The sequence below is a fragment of the Mustelus asterias genome, chromosome 13 (assembly GCF_964213995.1).
Source record: "Mustelus asterias chromosome 13, sMusAst1.hap1.1, whole genome shotgun sequence".
In the NCBI taxonomy this organism is placed as follows: domain Eukaryota; kingdom Metazoa; phylum Chordata; class Chondrichthyes; order Carcharhiniformes; family Triakidae; genus Mustelus; species Mustelus asterias.
In genome coordinates this window covers 96,980,999-96,996,123 of record NC_135813.1, presented here as the reverse complement: position 1 = coordinate 96,996,123, position 15,125 = coordinate 96,980,999, and the positions used below count along the sequence as shown (strand labels likewise).

The 15,125-nt window shown below is 45.7% G+C and overlaps 1 protein-coding gene across 2 annotated transcripts in view; it reads right to left on the bottom strand.

Annotated features, from left to right (window-relative positions):
• smtnb (smoothelin b) overlaps positions 1 to 15,125 on the bottom strand; it is a 347,775-nt gene that overhangs the window by 246,370 nt on the left and 86,280 nt on the right. For both annotated transcript variants that reach the window (XM_078227351.1, XM_078227352.1), the window contains exon 3: positions 4,422 to 4,515. In XM_078227351.1, the coding sequence (XP_078083477.1) occupies positions 4,422 to 4,515 (94 nt within the window). The remainder of the gene's footprint in view (positions 1 to 4,421; positions 4,516 to 15,125) is intronic.

Below are 15,125 nucleotides of genomic sequence, written 5' to 3'. Positions count from 1 at the left end.
AGGATATCTTGGGGAAAGATACAATTCTTCTCCTCCCCCTCCCAACAAGATAAGGGAAATCCTCTAGAATTAAATATAACAAATCAGAGTATGCATCAGCATCTCACCTACCCAAGTAAAGAAAGGAAACCCGAGAGAGAGCGCAAGAGAGAGAGAGAGAGAGCGAGAATCATCAGGATTAGCTAATGAACGCCAAATGTAGGCTAGCATCCCAGGAAGGATGCCAGGAACAGAACAGCATAACCTCACAAGAAACAGGGTACTGCCCACACCTGGGAGACCAAGCCTCAAGAAGGAGGACAGTCTGGAAGTCCCTATAGAAGACCATTTGGAGGAGGGCGACCTACTCTTCTATCCAGCCTAATCTCCAACTGAAGAAAGATTCTAACAATGCTGAACTGAAGCAGTTAGATTTGTACTCTGGCCCTGCAGCTAATAGGACCTGATGTAGGTCGCTAACCCAGACACTACATCCACAGAGGAACCAAGTCTCAAGAATCATAGAATCATAGAAACCCTACAGCGCAGAAAGAGGCCATTCTGCCCATCGAGTCTGCACCGACCACAATCCCACCCAGGCCCTACCCCCATATCCCTACATATTTACCCACTAATCCCTCTAACCTACCCATCTCAGGACACTGAGGGCAATTTTAGCATGGCCAATCAACCTAACCCGCACATCTTTGGACTGTGGGAGGAAACCGGAGCACCCGGAGGAAACCCACGCAGACACGGGGAGAATGTGCAAGCTCCACATAGACAGTGACCCAAGCCGGAAATCGAACCCAGGTCCCTGGACCTGTGAAGCAGCAGTGCTAACCACTGTGCTACCAAAGAGGGAGAGTAGTCCAGAAGCCCCCAAAAGGGGACATCTAGGGGGATGGTGACCTACTCCACTTCCCAACCTCCACCTGACCCAAATAAACACAGTTACTACTACTGCCCTGACCGAGCCAGAGAGGGGTTGTGATGAGGGTTGCTGGGGGTTTTCTGAGTAAGATGCTAGAAGGTTGGGTGCTCGGAGGCTGTGAAGTGGTAGAGAGGAGGTTGATAGTGAGAGACAGGAGTGATGCCAGGACAAGACAGATGGGTACTCACCTTGCAGCTCTTACAGCATTAGATGCCAGTCCTCCTCGTGAGGCTGCTGGTACTCAGCCTCTGCCACCTCATTACAGGTTACATTCATGGCTTTTATTGGTGGTCTCCTGCCAACCCTGGGGAATAGGGCAGTCCACCTCTCCTTCACTGTATCCAACCTCTAGATCAGGTCAGCATCCAGAAACTTTAACGCAGCTCTTCTTGAAGTCATCTTCCTGGCTGGATGATCAGTCAGTGCTTGGAAGGGAGTGTTTTAATGGTGCTCTCACTTGTCAGTTGATCCCAATTCAGGCGAAACATGCGCCTGGGGAGTTTAGTCCAGCTGATTCACGTGGGGGGAGATTTATCACTTTAAAATTTGTTGAATCATACCTGATTAGCATTGCAAGAGCTAGTGGGAAATGTTCCAATTTTCCCGCTGGCAGCAACACTTCATTTTCTTTTGAAAAATCGCCCCCAATATCACTAAATAATCACAAAGGAACAAAGTTGAGGATTAATGATGAACTGCAGGATAATATAACCATACACAGGAGCTTGAAAAGGCCAAAAAACCTATCAAGCAACATCCAGGATGACTGCAGGAGCCTTTGCACCTCCGCCATGTGTTGTCCTGAAGCCCCAGTAAAGAGAAACTTTGGCCCCAGAGGGTGGCGAAGACCCACCACATTCAGGCTGCCTCTAGCCCTTCTCGATGAACACGGAGGATAAGCCAACACAAGACCAGTGGTCAGAGTCTTCGACCAACCCCAGGCTTCGAAGACCACACACAACGTGCTCCATTAAACTGAAACTTCTGGCCTTCAAATTGAGATTGTGAAAGCATGGGAGCCAGTTCTCAAATTCGGCCGCGAACTCATACCTATCTCCCCTTGGGAGACCAGCTCAGGGGCATTTCAGTCCCATTTCTCTGAATCAACCAGGATGTTCGACATACCATGCAGCAGGATTTCCAAGAACTGAAGGTGAGCTCTCACAGGACAGGATTCTCTTCTTCGTTTTATTCATTCTCTTTAGGATATTTCACAGTTCATCAAAGTGAGTACCAATAATCTGTGCCGGGGAGCTGAGACTGTTGTCCAAAACATCACTCACAATGGCAACCATCATCTCAATGCCTATTGAGTTCTGCTCACCATTGAAACCACCACTGTGAACTGGGCTCCACCCCAACCGTCTCAATCAAACAAGGATTTTCTTGACCAGGGTCCTCCAGGAACATAGCATAGCTTATACACATTGGGATGAAATAATTATGAGTTGTGCATAGGGATAATAAAAAGGATTAAAAGAGGAGTAGCTCCAAAGCTTACAAAAACACAGCCACTCCTGCACCAACACCACATGACCGCTCTTCCCATCATGATGTTTATCTAGTCTGTGGGACAAGTTCACCCAATTTTGCCACAAGTCCTCTGTAGTTACTGAGGAAGACTTTGGGGTCGACGGGGCTGAATGTGCTTTTGTCCTTTCTGGTGCCTAGATCGATGGCTGATAGTCAATCCAGTTTTATTCTTCTTAGACCTTTTTGCAATAGCTTGATATAATTCAGTCGCCTGCTCGGCTATTTCAAGGGGCAGTTGAGATTAAATCACATTGAAGAGAATGATGTGGTCAATAAGGCACAAGTGACTATCATGATGGAAAACTCCCCAGACCCCTAGATAGGTGCAGCTCCAACAACCACATCCATAACAAAGCAGCAGCTTGATCAGCATCCCACCCACCCACATAAATATTCACTCCCTCCACCAGCACGGTTGATTGAATTATAACCTCAACCCTACATTCTTGCCTGCCAACGAAAACATTTCAGCCTCTTGTTAATGAAGAATTTATCCAGCTCTGCCTTAAAAACATTCAAAGATTCTGCTTCCACTGCCTTTTGAAGAAGAGAGTTCCAGAGACTCATGGCCCTCAGTGAAGAAATTTCTCCTCATCGCCTCGCCATCTCCATCTTAAAAGAGCAATCCCTTATTTTTAAACAGTGACCGCTCTTTCTAGATTCTCCCACAAAAGAAAACATCCACTCCACATCCATCCTGTCAATACCTCTCAGGATCTTAAAGGTTTTGGTCAAGTTACCTCTTATTCTTCTAAACTCTAGTGAATAGAAACCTAACCTCTACAACCTTTCCTTTTAAGACAACCCGCTCATTCTTGGTGCTAGTCTAGTAAACCTTCTTTGAATTGTTTCTAACAAATTTATATATTTCCTTAGATAAGGAGACCAGTATTGTACACAATACTCCAGATGTGGTCTCACCAATGACTGTAAAACTGAAGCACTACCTCCCTACTTTTGTAATCAATTCCCCTCACAATAAACGATAACATTCTATTAGCTTTACTTAATACTTGTCATACCTGTATACTAGCCTTTTGCGCACTAGAACACCCATTTTCACCACACAGAGAACAGCAGTTCAAGGCAGCTCACCACTGCTCTCTCAAGGGCAACAAGAAATGGGCAATAAATGCTGGTTTTCCTGCATGCAGAGAATGAATATTTTTTTTTAAACTGACTGCATTCTGTGTTGGCCAACCAATATGCACAAAACTCCATTTGTTTGTTATTTGTCAGATTCAACTTTTCTAATGTTTTCCTGAACAGCCTCCCATCTACTATCTTCTGTTCACCCAACACTGCTGTGCCTGTTGACTTATAATGGCTCACAGTCATGATTTCAAAATTCTCATCATCGTGTTGAGATCTCTCCATGGCCCCGCCCCTTCGTAACAAAACTCGACAGCACCATGCAGTCTCTAAAAGCAATAGTATCTTTTTCTGAACTCTGTAACTTGCCTGACAACATTTGGATCAAATTATATGTTGCAGACAAACTGTTGGCTGTATCTGGTTCCCTTGGAGGACAAATCAAAAGCCTGATCCAGTCCACTTGTGTTGCAAATAGATAGTGTAATTTGTTGGCTCTTTGGGACGGGATTTTACAGCCTCGCTCGAGCGGGACCGGAGATTTCTGCCCGTGGTCAACAGACATTTTCGCTGTCCGCCTCTCACCCACTCCGTTTCCCTGGGCGGGGCGATAGAATCCCGGCGTCGATCTATAAATATTTTAAACTGAGAAAATGTTTACCTGCAGACCAACTGATTTCTTGAAAAGTTGAGAATGACCAATCAATTTACATAGGCAGTTGCTGATAGTACAATTTAAGTGATATTTATACTAATGAGTGCCACCAATAGTCCACAAGATGGAGAAGCTAGGTCTTCCAAATGGTCACCCACTATGTTGGAAAAACATGAAAACATAAAAGCTGCATACACTGTCATATTTCAAGGAAATAATGCTGCTCACCAAGGTTGTCAACTCATCAATGTCATTAATTGATTCCAGTTTGCCCGAAAGGATATCCAAAGACTCTTTCTGATCCTCTTCCTGTCGGTGTGATCTGACAAAACAGATTCAAAACGACAGAAGTTAAAACATTATACATTTGATTCACTGTGTATACACAAGCTAGCAGATCTTCATCGCATTTCTAAATAAATCAAGGGATGTGCTAACAAGTGATGCTTATAGGAATTGCAAATATATTATCAGTAGATTGAGTCACCTTGTGTATGTCCCACTTTATATGAACAAGGTTAAAGTACATCTAGCTCTGTCCACCATCTCTTGTCTTATTTTGTATCAAGAGATATTCTTTCCAATCCCCTGCCTTGTGGTTCACTTCCCTATCCCCTTTCTCTGCACGGTTTTGTTGCTTGTTCAAAAATGGTGTCTCTTCGCCAATCTGTTACCTGCAGCATTCTCTCCTCTTTGTGATTGTCCTTGTACATCAGTTTATTCTCTGACATCTTAGCCCATCCTTTGCTTCTCTGGTTCTTAAAGGCATCAAATACCATCCCTTCTCTTTGACCTGCCTTAGTACTGACAGCGCAGAGTCGCTGAGCAGAAACTGATAGCCAAGTTCCGCACACACGAGTACGGCCTCAACCGGGATATTGGGTTCATGTCACACTATTTGTAACCCCCACAGTTGACTGGACCTGCAGAGTTTCACTGGCTGTCTTGTCTGGAGACAATGCACATCCTTTTAGCCTGTCTTGATGCTCTCTCCACTCACGTTGTTTTGTTTCTTAAAGACTTGATTAGCTGTAAGTATTCGCATTCCAACCATTATTATGTAAATTGAGTCTGTGTCTTTATATGCCCTGTTTGTGAACAGAATTCCCACTCACCTGAAGAAGGGGCATGGAGCTCCGAAAGCTTGTGTGGCTTTTGCTACCAAATAAACCTGTTGGACTTTAACCTGGTGTTGTTAAACTTCTTACTGTGTTTACCCCAGTCCAACGCCGGCATCTCCACATCATTAGTACTGAAACAGCCCTTCTCAAAGTCACAAATGATACCCTGTGACAATGACCATGGTGAACAATCCTCTTTCTCATTCTCGATCTGGCTTCAGCCTTTGATGTTGCTGACGACAGCATCCTCCTCCAGCACATCTCCTCACTATTAAGCCAAGTGGGACTGCACTGGCTTGGTTCCATTCTTATCTATCCAGATGTAACCAGAGAATTTCCTGCAACCGTTTCTCTTCTGGCTCTGAAACCTTGTTTCCTCTGTAGTTCTGCAAAAATTTATCCTTGCCCCCTTCCTATTTCTCATCTACATACTACCCCTTGGAAACATCATCCAATCTTTGGTGTCACATTTGACCCAGAGATGAACAAAGAACAAAGAACAGTACAGCACAGGAAACAGGCCCTTCGGCCCTCCAAGCCTGTGCCGCTCATTGGTCCAACTAGACCATTTGTTTGTATCCCTCCATTCCCAGACTGCTCATGTGACTATCCAGGTAAGTCTTAAACGATGCCAGCGTGTCTGCCTCCACCACTCTACTTGGCAGCGCATTCCAGGCCCCCACCACTCTCTGTGTAAAAAACGTCCCTCTGATATCTGAGTTATATCTCACCCCTCTCACCTTGAGCCCGTGACCCCTCGTGATCGTCACCTCCGACCTGGGAAAAAGCTTCCCACTGTTCACCCTATCTATACCCTTCATAATTTTGTACACCTCTATTAGGTCTCCCCTCATTCTCCGTCTTTCCAGGGAGAACAAGCCCAGTTTACCCAATCTCTCCTCATAGCTAAGACCCTCCATGCCAGGCAACATCCTGGTAAACCTTCTCTGCACTCTCTCTAAAGCCTCCACGTCCTTCTGGTAATGCGGCAACCAGAACTGGACGCAGTACTCCAAATGTGGCCTAACCAGCGTTCTTTTCAGCTGCAACATCAGACTCCAGCTTTTGTACCCTATACCCCGTCCTATAAAGGCAAGCATACCATATGCCTTCTTCACCACCTTCTCCACCTGTGCTGCCACCTTCAAGGATTTGTGGACTTGCACACCTCTGTGTTTCTATACTCTTGATGGCTCTGCCATTTATTGTATAACATCCCCCTACATTATTTCTTCCAAAATGCATCACTTCGCATTTATCCAGATTAAATTCCATCTGCCATTTCTCCGCCCAATTTTCCAGCCTATCTATATCCTGCTATATTGTCCGACAATGTTCATTGCTATCCGCAAGTCCAGCCATCTTCGTGTCATCTGCAAACTTTCTGATAACACCAGTTACACCTTCTTCCAAATCATTTATATATATCACAAATAGCAGAGGTCCCAGTACAGAGCCCTGCGGAACACCACTAGTCATGAGTTGGAGATGCCGGCGTTGGACTGGGGTAAACACAGTAAGAAGTTTAACAACACCAGGTTAAAGTCCAACAGGTTTATTTGGTAGCAAAAGCCACACAAGCTTTCGGAGCTGCAAGGCCCTTCTTCAGGTGAGTGGGACTCACCTGAAGAAGGGGCTTGCAGCTCCGAAAGCTTGTGTGGCTTTTGCTACCAAATAAAACTGTTGGACTTTAACCTGGTGTTGTTAAACTTCTTACTGTGAACACCACTAGTCACAGATCTCCAGCCGGAAAAAGACCCTGCGACTGTTACCCTCTGTCTCCTGTGGCCAAGCCAGTTTTCTACCCATCTAGCCACCTCTCCTTGTATCCCATGAGCCTTAACCTTCTTAACCAACCTGCCATGAGGGACTTTGTCAAATGCCTTACTGAAATCCATATAGACGACATCCACGGCCCTTCCTTCATCAACCGTTTTTGTCACTTCCTCAAAAAACTCCACCAAATTTGTAAGGCACGACCTCCCTCTTACAAAACCATGCTGTCTGTCACTAATGAGATTGTTCCGTTCTAAATGCACATGCATCCTGTCTCTAAGAATCCTCTCCAACAACTTCCCTACCACGGACGTCAAGCTCACTGGCCTATAATTACCTGGGTTATCCCTGCTACCCTTCTTAAATAACGGTACCACATTCGTTATCCTCCAATCCTCAGGGACCTCACCTGTGTCCAATGAAGAGACAAAGATTTCCGACAGAGGCCCAGCAATTACATCTCTTGTCTCCCTGAGCAGTCTAGGATAGATGCCATCAGGCCCTGGGGATTTGTCAGTTTTAATGTTACCTAAAAAACCTAACACTTCCTCCCTTGTAATGGAGATTCTTTCTAACGTGTCAACACCTTCCTCTGAGACACTCCCAGTCAACAAGTCCCTCTCCTTTGTGAATACCGATGCAAAGTATTCATTTAGGATCTCCACTATTCCCTTGGGTTCTAAGCATAATTCCCCTCTTTTGTCCCCGAGAGGTCCGACTTTTTCCCTGACAACTCTTTTGTTCCTAACATATGAATAAAATGCCTTAGGATTCTCCTTAATCCTGTCTGCCAAGAACATTTCGTGACCTCTTTTGGCCCTTTCCCATGCCTTATCCCAAACCGATGACCTCTTGTTCCAGATTGTCCTACAAGAGAAAATATCCTCTCCACATCCACTTTCATCTCTTTGATCAGCTTGCCATAATTGTTCTATCTGTACAAATGCAAGATGCTGCCCAACTATCCCTCCAGTTTATCGGCGGGGGGGGTGACAGAGAAAGAGAGAGAGAGAAGGGACAGCCAGAAAGGGCGGAGAATCCAAAAAGGCAGTTACCCCAGTGAGATTTCCTGTTGAGATAGTCCCCACATCGCAGCTATGACATCATGGAGTCCCCGCCATAAAAGGTCAGGAACCCCATTATGGGCCTCCCTGCTGTATCATTCCCCCCACATAAGGAATTCCTCCCCCACCAATGTGACATCACCTTGGCAAGGTTTACAACAAGTCTGTACAAATAGGGACCTGGTGAAAAAAACTCACTGGGGCATGCACAGATTGGGCATGCACAGGTTAAGTACAGGCCCAGGGGGGAAGACAGTCATGCACAGGTAGTGCTCAGGCATTGCCCCTGTCTGGGCACTGCCAGAGCTAGCTTCTGTTGGGGAGGTTCAGAATGTGGGGGGTGTCATGTGTCTGTGGAGGGGAATTTTTTTTTTCAGGTTAGGACACCCTTTAAAAATGTCACCCCCAATCTGTCAGGGACCAATAATGCTGTCTAATAAAGGATAGTGGATTGATTTTTGGAGCCAATCACAGTCCTTCCAAGGAGCAGGCAGGCCATTAAGCAAGTGAAGGCTCAACTTCTTAAAAATCTTGAAATTACTTTTGCAATCAGACCATCATTGTTGGGGTTGAGGTGGGGTGAGGTATGGTAGGAGCTCTTCAGTGCAGGCCTGTGGCTGTTCCTGCATGTGGAGATGCCGGTGTTGGACTGGGGTAAACACAGTAAGAAGTTTAACAACACCGGGTTAAAGTCCAACAGGTTTATTTGGTAGCAAAAGCCACACAAGCTTTCGGAGCTCTCAGTCCCTTCTTCAGGTGAGTGGGAATTCTGTTCACAAACAGAGCTTATAAAGCCAGAGACTCAATTTACATGAATAATGGTTGGAATGCGAATACTTACAACTAATCAAGTCTTTAAGAAACAAAACAATGTGAGTGGAGAGAGCATCAAGACAGGCTAAAAAGATGTGTATTGTCTCCAGACAAGACAGCCAGTGAAACTCTGCAGGTCCAGTCAACTGTGGGGGTTACAAATAGTGTGACATGAACCCAATATCCCGGTTGAGGCCGTCCTCGTGTGTGCGGAACTTGGCTATCAGTTTCTGCTCAGCGACTCTGCGCTGTCGTGTGTCACGAAGGCCGCCTTGGAGAACGCTTACCCGAATATCAGAGGCCGAATGCCCGTGACCGCTGAAGTGCTCCCCAACAGGAAGAGAACAGTCTTGCCTGGTGATTGTCGAGCAGTGTTCATTCACCCAGACAAGAACAGAGCTCCCGCCACCTCTTATAACAGCTCTCAAGTGCAATTTTTAAGCTGATCATTCACCTAATAAATGGTTATTATCAAGCCATTCGTAGCAGTATCAGTTAACAACATTTTAAAGGATCTTTGTCAACATTGGTTTATGGATTTTGCTTGCGTGTTTCTTTTGCTCAATCTGATAGCTGTATAAAATGTAAACATCCTAACAGTATTTGTTCTCTCCTAACTCAATGTAAAAGACATGGATTCTGGCTGACCACTGTTCGTAATCAGATTGTTTACGTCTTATAACTGTCAACAAAATACAAGTTCTAATCATGTGCTTCAAAATTTTACAATATTGTTTTTTAAGCAAGAACTCGAATTAGGATATCAAGCTGATAATTGCCTGAAGTTTATCGAATGTAAAACTGGATAGAACTGCTATGTGAGCAATGCAGTGATTATCCTTCACTCTCTCCAATACACACCCATTTTAAAACACTCACAATAAACTGCACTTGAATTAAGTTGTTTTTTTCTAATTTATCACCTAACTTTTCAAATAATTTTGCACATAAACAGAGCAAAGCCTGTTAGAAGTTGAATAGAAACGTTCCAGCTGCGTCAGGCGCTAAATGCTACCGATGCATCCTAGGTAAAGAGTACACTGCACAATCTGCTTTTAGAAGCATAGAATCTCTACAGTGCAGGAGGGCGTTTGGCCCATCGAGCCTGCACCAACAATGTTTCCACCAAGGTCCTTTCCCCACAAGGTAGGGAATGCAGTATGTAGCCTGCCATCTGCACTGCCAACTTTTCCTGCCTTATTGTTTGACGGTCAGAAAAAATCTTGGAGGTGGGTCCCATGATGTCACGCTGGCAAGCAGGCTCATTCAGCATGTGATCTGAAAAATAAAAAAAGGATCCCCCCATGGACACACCCCCTCCCCCTCACCCCTAATGAAACCCTACCCCACCCTGAACCTCCCCAATGGAAGGTCCCCCATGATACTGCCCATGGGAGGGGGATTCCATCCGTGGAGGAATGATACTGCTGGAAGCCAGAAAATGACATTCAAATATATGGTAATAGGGTTCCCAACTTTCATGGCAGGATACCATTATGTCAATGGCAAGGACTATCTCCGGCATGAATGCCATTTTGGGACTCCCTTTGGATTCTTTGCCCCCTCCGGCTTTCCTGCCCACTGATATCAGGGCATAAAATCCTCCCTCTCTCACCTGAAGTAATGCACACACACTTAACATGAAGACTTCATAGCTTCTTTACAAACATGGTCTTTTCTTCCACTTTAAGAATTTAACAAATAAAGTATAGAACTCATGGTTGCAAAACCAGGGGTGACCAGCTCTTCACAACCTCGCCCCAAGCTAAATAGCCTGTTTGCGAATTCCAGAAAAAATTAAGGCCTTCTCAAGTCAGTGCAAGAGTCCGTGCATTGATTATATAGTATATCTTTCTAGAACACAAATGTTTGAAATTTCTGTAATTTTTAGGTTCTCGGAAACTCTGTTTTTGTAGTACTTGAGAAGTGACTGGTCTATCTTTGCCAAGATTTCAGATCTGAACCAAGAGTACAGAATGAAAACAAAAATTACAATTTTGCCACTTTTAACCCCACAGACAACTCTCAAAAGTTGACAAAGTTAAGTTATCATCACCTTCACAAAGACACGAGTTAGAGAGTGATTTTGTCTCCTCTGAAGTGTAACAATCTGTTTCCGAACTGGACACTCAAGACTGAATTCCCAGTCTTCCCAGGACTCAATGCCCAGGGCCAGATGGCATCTGTCCTAGATTACTGAGAGAGACAAGAGATGAAATTGCTGGGCCTCTAACAGAAATCTTTGTTTCTTCATTGGACACAGGTGAGGTCCCAGAGGATTGGAGGATAGCAAATGTGGTCCCGTTATTTAAGAAGGGTAGCAAGGGTAACCCGGGTAATTATAGGCCAGTGAGCTTGACGTCCGTGGTAGGGAAATTGTTGGAGAAGATTCTTAGAGAGAGGATCTATACACATTTAGAACTGAATAGTCTCATTAGCGATAGACAACATGGTTTTGTAGGAGGGAGGTCATGCCTCACAAATTTGGTTGAGTTCTTTGAGGAGGTGACAAAAATGATTGACGAGGGAAGGGCCGTGGATGTCGTTTACATGGATTTTAGTAAAGCATTTGACAAGGTCCCTCATGGCAGGCTGGTGCAAAAGGTTAAATCTCACAGGATCAAAGGTGAACTAGCTAGATGGGTACAGAACTGGCTTGGCCATAGAAGACAGAGGGGAGCAGTGGAGGGGTCTTTTTCAGATTGGAGGTCTATGACTAGTGGTGTTCGGCAGGGCTCTGTACTGGGACCTCTGCTGTTTGTGATATATTTAAATGATTTGGAAGAATATGTAGCTGGTCTGATTAGTAAGTTCGCGGATGACACAAAGATTGCAGGAGTTGCGGATAGTGATGGAACATTGTCAGAGAATACAGCAGGATATAGATAGGCTGGAAAATTGGGCAGAGAAATGGCACATGGAATTTAATCCAGATAAATGCGAAGTGATGCATTTTGGTAGAACTAATGCAGAGGGGAGCTATACAATAAATGGCTGGACCATCAGGAGTATAGACACACAGAGGGACCTGGGTGTACAAGTCCACAGATCCTTAAAGGTGGCAGCACAGGTGGAGAGGGTGGTGAAGAAGGCATATGGCATGCTTGCCTTTATTGGTCGGGGCATAGAGTATAAAAGTTGGCATATGATGTTGCAGTTATATAGAATGTTGGTTAGGCCACATTTGGAATACTGCGTCCAGTTCTAGTCACTGCGCTACCAGAAGGTGTTGGGGGCCTGGAATGCACTACCAAGCAAGGTGGTTGAGGCAGACACGCGAGAATCATTTAAGACTTATCTAGACAGCCACATGAACAGATTGGGAATAGAGGGATACAAACGGATGGTCTAGTTAGGAACACATGATTGGTGCAGGCTTGGAGGGCCGAAGAGCCTGTTCCTGTGCTGTATTGTTCTTTGTATTATACGAGGCACATTCTCAAATCTCTCCAGGCTAAGCGGTCAGGGGGTGGGAACTCGGTAAAGGGTACACCAGATACCCTGCAGCTATTTAAGGGCCAATAGGCTGGGGGCAGGACTTCTGCCTTTCCGAATCAAGGAGGCCTGCCTCAAGAGAGCTGCCAACTAATCAGAGACTGGCAGCTCCCCAGCACTTCAAGCATGCAGTGCTGGATAATTTAGGTACAGTTGGGGGTCTCACCAGGTGCCAAGCTGGCAGACCCCAGAAAGGTGAGGGACAATGGAGTTGGGTGGAGTTTCCAATTAGCCCAGGGGCCAGTTAAGGAGAATCCACCTGCCTCCACCACAAGACCCACGCTGTCAAACCTGCCCGGCTGGGTGTTTGGCATGACCTCTTCCACTGCCTGTTAAATGCTAGGAGCGCAGAATCATAAAAACCCTACAGTACAGAAGGAGGCCATTCGGCCCATCGGGTCTGCACCAAGAACAATCCCACTCAGGCTCTATCCCCGTAACCCCCCATACTTACCCCGCTAATCCCTCTAACCTATGCATCCCCAACACTAAGGGGCAATTTAGCATGGTCAATGCACCTAATCCGCACATCTTTGAACTGAGGGAGGAAACTGGTGCACCTGGAGGAAACGCAGACATGGGGAGAACGTGCAAACTCCACACAGACAGTGACCCAAGCCGGGAATTGAACCCAGGTCCCTGGAGCTGTAAGGAAGCAGTGCTAACCACTGAGGCACAGTGGTTAGCACTGCTGCGTCATGAGCTCATACGTGCTGAATGAGGCCCTTAATATTGTGAAAAGGTGTTGTTGCTAATATGTAAATATATAATTATGCAAATAGTTATGTCACAGGAAGTGATGTAATGTCAGGTGATGTAGTCATCTTTAGTTTGTTAGTCTGCACAGTAGCTGCATTAAGTAGAATCTTTCGTTAAAGATCTGTGTTCAACTCCTAAGCCGACTGTAATAACTCAAGAAACCTGACTGTAAAGGAACATAATTTATTCGCAGAACATAAAGTGAAGCCACAATCCTGATGTACACCCACTAGTCCCTGCCATTCTTCTTGGCATAACAAATTAAACTAAACTGAGGGACAAAGAAAGGAGGGCAGCCCCTTAAAGGGGAGACCACCCGAAACAAAAACAAAGCATTAAGGAACCTTAAAACATTAAACCCAAAAGATGATTAAAGGGGTCAATAATACACCCCCGGTACCTACAGTGCCCAATGAGCACTGAAGGCCTCAAGTGTGATCATGGACACCAAATGCTCTCCTGAGACATCCGGCCTTGAACATAGCTGCAGTAGAGGATCAAGCAATCCATTCAGACGACCCCTCAGTCGCCAACTGTCTGGACCTGTTGATAGCAAGTTTGGCCAGGCCCAGGTTCACAAGGAGGTCCTCTTCCTTCACCGCATCACACCCCCCATCCACACTGGGTGCCCATAGATCAGGAGCCTGGGGCTGAAGTGCAAACAAAACATTACAAAAGATTTTTCAAATAACTATAAAGGGAGTGCAGCCTAAAACAATTAACACAGACATAGTCCATGGACTCCACAATGCCACAAACAAAGGCAGGTTTCTTGGGAGCCCGCGAGCCGATGTAACCTGCGGTTTCATGGGACTGCTGCCAGCATCACCCTCCATCCCAGTATTAACGGAGATCACTCCATAGAGGGACCTCCACTGTAGACCTCCTCCGTCAGATGGCAGCAAAGCACGATGGATGAGGGCAAGGTAGTGCAAGGTGTGCAGCAACAGCCCATCCAGGAGATCCCTCCGTGCTGTGGCAAAGGGCACGGAGGGCATTTCTGTTAGATGGCTCAGACTGTGGGGCTCCAGCCCCTGGGGAGCGGTTCTGGGCTTGGGGCTAATGTGAAATTCCATCCGTGCAGGGTGCGCTCAGACAGGATTCCACCCACAGCTGCATCTCTGAGAACCACGTGTGATATCAGGTCCAAGCACTACCATATTGAGGTCATGGATGGCATTGGTCACTGCGTTCTGAGCCAACTCGTGGGGCATCATCCAGCTCACTCCTCCATCACCCAGCATATCGTTGACCCTGGTCACCCCAGCAGTCACAGCCAGTCTCACTACCAGCCACTGGAAATGGTGTTGGTGTAGGAGCAGATTCCTGAGCAGCGGCTCCCGGACGACAGCCACTTCTCCAGACAGGAGAGAGTTGTAGCGTGAGGTAACCGTGCCCTAGACTTTAAGTTGGTCCTGATAAAAGATGGGCAATGCTTGCAAGGAGTTTTGAAGACCCCTCAGATCTGGTAACAGGAAGTAAATAGGAATAAGGAACCTTGGTTCTCGAGGGAGATTATAACACTGATTAAGAGGAAGAGAGAGTTGTATGAAATGTACAGGCAGCAAGGAACAGATCAGATGCTCGAGGAGTATAAAAAGTGCAAGAAGCTACTTAAGAGGGAAATCAGGAGGGCTAAAAGAAGACACGAGGTTGCTTTGGCAGACAGAGTGAAGGAAAATCCAAAGAGCTTCTATAGGTATGTTAGGAGCAAAAGGATAGTGAGGGATAAAATTGGTCCTCTTGAAGACCAGAGTGGTAGACTGTGTATGGAACCAAAAGAGATGGGGGAGATACTAAATGGTTTTTTTGCAACCGTATTTACTGAGGAAATGGGCATGGAGTCTACGGAAATAGGGCAAACAGGTAGGGAGGTCATGGAATCTTTACAGATTAAAGGGGAG